Source organism: Amphimedon queenslandica, unplaced genomic scaffold, assembly GCF_000090795.2.
Source record: "Amphimedon queenslandica unplaced genomic scaffold, v1.1 AMPQUscaffold_13407, whole genome shotgun sequence".
NCBI lineage: Eukaryota > Metazoa > Porifera > Demospongiae > Haplosclerida > Niphatidae > Amphimedon > Amphimedon queenslandica.
In genome coordinates this window covers 119,114-123,644 of record NW_003546357.1, presented here as the reverse complement: position 1 = coordinate 123,644, position 4,531 = coordinate 119,114, and the positions used below count along the sequence as shown (strand labels likewise).

Here is a 4,531-nt window from a genome sequence, read left to right as displayed (position 1 = left end):
CATCATTATTACAATAATTATTAGCTATTATATTACCCATCAACACAACCATGAATTGTTATGCCATATGGCTTAAGTTTATCGTATCCATCAATATGCCACAAATAGTTTGGCCCCTTATTTAGGTAGATCCGACGTTGTAGCCTTCTGGATTTTCTTACTTTAGTCCCTTCCGGAGCAATTACTGATAGCAATATCATTACACAGTCTCTATACATTTTTAAGAATAATTGTTAATCAAGGCTTATTGTACCTTGAAACTGAAAGATTGTATTTCCTTTTCAGTCTGTGCCATAATGATCTATAACCAAGCAAACTTCCAGGCCCATTTAATTCATTCTAAAAAAATAAGGTATAAATGTATTGAAAATATATAACGTACATGGATTGCAGCTATAACATCTTGCAAAGAATCTCTTCTACGTCTTCCAAAACCTGATTTCTGCAAAATTCTTTGAATATGTCTCATACTGTTATTACATTATAATTTGATCAACCATACTATTTTATTCACCTCAGTTCTTTGATGGGACGAATAAAACTTTGAATCTCCCTAGAAGTACAATTTAGTCTCTTTAACTCCATAATCAAATCATTTACACTGTCATCCATCTTTATTCTGTAGTGATGGGCGATTCCGAGTCCGGAGTATTCGATCCTTCGATTCCGAATGGAATCGTACTCGTATCGAAAGAGAAGTAGGAATCGTTTGAAACGATTCCGAGTTAAACCACACCCAACCACACCTTTTAATATTAATAATAGTTAATAAATCAGTAGTTAATACCTTAATTATTGCTGTAATTGATACCACGTGGCCTTGCGCATGCGCAGATGTAGTCTCGGAATCGGTATTCGATTCCATCGATTCCAGTCTCAGAAGTATTCAGAATCGGAATCGAATGCAAATTTCTGGATTCGCCCATCACTATTATTCTGTATAATGACCACACCTTATACCACGCCTCATGCCGTGTGGGCGTGTATGTGTCACAGTGAGTATCCAAATGTGAACGAGAACGCGAAATGTGAATTGTAAACGTGAACGGGAATGTCGCTTTCGGCTTCTGTACGTGAACGCGCAGAACGTGCACGGGCGTGTGCCTAGAATGCGGATCAACTCCCAAGAATTCAGAATATAGAGCTGTTGCACGGAAGTAATCAACGGGAGGGTGTGGCTAAAATTGAGCTAAATTGTCCGCCATGTTGGGTGGCAAGAAGGCCAAGAATGAATGGGGGAATGGAGAAAAAAATTCAAATAAATTCTGCAGTTGACATTCCAGGCTAATGCAAGGTAGGAGATAAAGATATTGAGTAAAGAAGTCTCTATAATATTCTGCAGCGAAGTATGATATCTCTTTGATGAAAAATCGCAGTTTGTTTCCATTCCTCCATTCGTTGCGTGTACATTCTTGCCACTCAAGATGGCCGACAGGAAGCTCCGCCTATCCCGTTGATTACATCCGTGCAACAGCTCTATACACCATAACTTCCCGAGGATCAGTCCTCTTGTTCTTCTATTCCATTCAATCTTTATTTGTTGCAATGTTTAACTGTTTATAAAGTAAAAATAACTATTTTTAAATGTAATAATTTTAAACTTTGAATGTACGAGATTTCAGTAATGATATCAAAAGCCTTCAGTCATTTGTCATAGAATAGATTATACTGCATCTAGATCTAGTTGCAATGAAATGATTTACAATCTGCATTGAAAACAAACATATAGTTTTAAATTTAAACAATGAAAGTTGCCACACTTTTGACATCACTAGTTATGTTAGGAGTCTCCTACTTATGTTCGGAGTCCCTTCTTTATGTTTCTGATCTGGTTTCTTTCCATTTCTGGATTTTTTTGTTTCTACTTTTACTACTACTCAAGAATATGTAACTTAATAATATATTATCAACTCTTTATTTCCCTTGGCACTACTTATGTGACACCAGTATATTTCCAGGTCAGTAAAAACTATTTTTGCTGTATATATTTTGTTTTTGTTATCTGTAGAATGGCATTCCTGTCCGATTATTTTTAGAGATGAAAATAGGCTACAAAGTTCTTTGTAAACATTAATGCAAAGTACATGTACTTTTTACATTTATTATTAATATTGCTTATTCCTTGTAGACTCAACAGAGGAACCTGAAATCAAATGTGTGGCTAAACAAGCATTTCTTCAAGTTTGAATTGTTTTTTACATTTTTGTTTGAGTTATGAACATTATAAATTAAAGTACAATTTAGTCAGTACTGCACAGTGCACATGCGCAGATTGCGCCCACGCATATCATTGGATCTGTTCCTGTGTCTAACAGCATGTGTTTTACTGTTGTCAGCCATGTTGGTGTACCCAAATGCATACATGTAGTTGCTGTCCTACATAAAGATGGCAATTGCTCCTTATGGTGTTTTTGAAGTAACGTAGAATAAATATTCCCTCCTATGACATCTACAGGTGAAAGTTCAGGACCCAGATGGTTCAGTAGCAGTTGCACAGTAGTTTAATAGGGTCTTTAGTAGGAGGTTAGACTCAAGCGGATGGCCCCAGAGGTGGTGATTCTGTTAATTGATTTGAAATCCCTACAATGCCCCACCATGGCCTGTACTGGGGTAGTGGTTCTTGCTATTGAACAGGACATAAAACATTCATTGTAAATGTCTGCTGCTTTCATTTCATAGTGCATGCGTGAAGTCATAATTTTAATTCACTTTTTAATGTTTTTAATTCAGCAATAACACAATAGACAAAATGAAATCATAAGTTTAGCAAAATATTTAGAAAGAATGATTAATGCCTGGTTGTGACAGCAAAAGCAATGGATATAACATGTGTACAAACAGCACATCTATTGCAGCTTCCGAATCACGCCCATATTCTCAGTACAATGGGACCCATCTTTGATGAACAAATTTAAATAGGAGGTGTGACCATCTTCAGTGGCTCCTTTAAAGAGATACCTCTAACCATTAGCAGCCACATTTGCAATATGCGATAGTCTCCATACTCCTGAAATCTCTTTACTCTGCCAAGCAGCTGATCACAAGCTAGCCCAAGCCTCCTCTGTGCCTCAAAATAGAGAAGAGCTCTATCAAAATCACCCTGTATTTTAAGACATTGTTAATTTGACAATCAATTGGAGTTACATATTTACTTATTAAACCATCCTTGGATGGTAACATTAAAACTGCTGCCCCATATCAGTGTTGTATTGAGAAGCATGCAATGCAAACTGCCTAGCTCTGCACATTGTACAATATATTCACTTACTTCCAGAGGTTCATGGCGAATCTTCATCAAATAGTCTCTATCACTACCAGTACAAGTGACCACTGGATTCCCTCCTACTACAAAACTCTCCAGGGACAGCAACTTGTGAAATACTTGATAAAAGGACTTTCTTTCCTTTACAGTACCTGTGTACTTCCCACTGTTGATCAGCTTCATGTTTCTCTTAATAAAAGCAATGTACTGGAGTATGACCTGCTCACTTATTAAACTTTCCCTCAACGATAATAACTGTGACCAGTAAGTACTAGTATAGTAGAGATTGTCTGTAAATAGCAGCTACAAATAAAAAAACAGCTGCAATTCAAATTTTTTCAATCATTATCTTATACCTCAACAATGTTCACTGCTCCTTTTAGCAACTTTTCACAGAAAAATCTTATCTCATAGGCATCCATATCTATATCAGCTTTATGTCCATGATTATGTCTTAAGTCCTATAATAACAATATGAATTAAATTAGAGATGCAATGATAAATTAACACACCTTGTGGTTGAAACTACTGCTAACAATAACCTAAATATATAAAAATAAATAGTGTACATAAATTGCGAATCATCACTTCATTTTGAGATTAATTTTAAAGGTTATCAGCCTTGCTAGTGATAGCGTGGGCAGTGACTATGTACAGTAGAAGACATAATAAAGTTCACGTTCTACAGAAACGATACAAATACAGAACGACTTAAATTACGATACTATGCGCTGCATTATAGTACCGTTTAAACGATTAAAAAACAAGAAGGTTCTGTTATATTACCATTTATATGAAAAAACGGTGTACAGTAAATTACACGTGGGTGCAGCATGGTTGACTGGTTGAAAAGGAGACTTTAGTGGGTCACTGAGGGTTCGCTTAAGCCATGTTTCTTCTATCTGAGCTACACAAAACCATAGGCAAATGTAAGATAACTTGTATAAACATTAACTATTTTGTTTTGCCATAGGTTTAGCAAAAAATCTCTCTCCGATGATATGGCTCTGAAGTGGAGTGAAATCAGTGGATATGAGTACTGAAGAGCGTCACAGATTGACAGCATTAACTGATTTGTAGACAAAGAATAACTATTTATTTGTATAAACAACAACAAACACACACTATAGATTTTTTCTTTATTTCTTATACAGGTATAAATTGCGACTTACGGCTAAAATACACAGTGGCAGAGAGTATAGTATTCTTACTAGAAGATGACAGGGGTCTTATACTACACAGCAGCAACTAATGAATGAGCAAACTAGC

General features: G+C 36.0%; 2 protein-coding genes and 1 long non-coding RNA gene across 4 annotated transcripts in view; 1 reads left to right on the top strand and 2 right to left on the bottom strand.

Moving 5' to 3' along the window:
* Positions 1-6: 6 nt before the first annotated feature.
* LOC109581983 (uncharacterized) lies at positions 7-1,052 on the bottom strand. The gene is made up of 4 exons (XM_019996511.1): positions 515-1,052; positions 383-470; positions 254-339; positions 7-210 (listed from the first exon to the last, which is right to left on the bottom strand). The coding sequence occupies exons 1-4, from the start codon at positions 610-612 to the stop codon at positions 33-35; spliced, it is 450 nt and encodes a 149-aa protein (XP_019852070.1). The 5' UTR covers positions 613-1,052; the 3' UTR covers positions 7-32.
* A 746-nt stretch (positions 1,053-1,798) lies between these two features.
* LOC109581989 (uncharacterized) lies at positions 1,799-2,199 on the top strand. Its single transcript, XR_002184847.1, has 3 exons — positions 1,799-1,958; positions 2,009-2,080; positions 2,129-2,199. It is a non-coding gene; the product is annotated as an uncharacterized LOC109581989 (long non-coding RNA).
* Positions 2,200-2,718: 519 nt separating this feature from the next.
* Positions 2,719-4,531, bottom strand: part of LOC109581993 (uncharacterized) — a 9,269-nt gene continuing 7,456 nt past the window's right edge. Inside the window, exons 1-6 of one of the 2 annotated variants that reach the window (XM_019996526.1) lie at positions 4,049-4,118; positions 3,851-3,944; positions 3,775-3,804; positions 3,619-3,723; positions 3,269-3,565; positions 2,719-3,100 (exon numbers count right to left, since the gene is read on the bottom strand). In XM_019996526.1, coding sequence (XP_019852085.1) covers positions 2,912-3,100; positions 3,269-3,565; positions 3,619-3,684 — 552 coding nt within the window. In that variant the 5' untranslated portion in view covers positions 3,685-3,723; positions 3,775-3,804; positions 3,851-3,944; positions 4,049-4,118 and the 3' untranslated portion in view covers positions 2,719-2,911. Of the gene's footprint in view, positions 3,101-3,268; positions 3,566-3,618; positions 3,724-3,774; positions 3,805-3,850; positions 3,945-4,048; positions 4,119-4,531 lie in introns of those variants that run through there. The other variant, XM_019996527.1, reaches the window with a different exon arrangement.

Bases quoted from the DNA above. Each gene is read 5' to 3' on its own strand.
- LOC109581983 (XM_019996511.1), bottom strand. From the start codon at position 612: ATGGATGACAGTGTAAATGATTTGATTATGGAGTTAAAGAGACTAAAT. The intron at 471-514 runs GTGAATAAAATA...ATGTAATAACAG, and splicing joins CGTCCCATCAAAGAACTGAG to TATGAGACATATTCAAAGAA. The intron at 340-382 runs GTACGTTATATA...TTATTTTTTTAG, and splicing joins ATGTTATAGCTGCAATCCAT to AATGAATTAAATGGGCCTGG.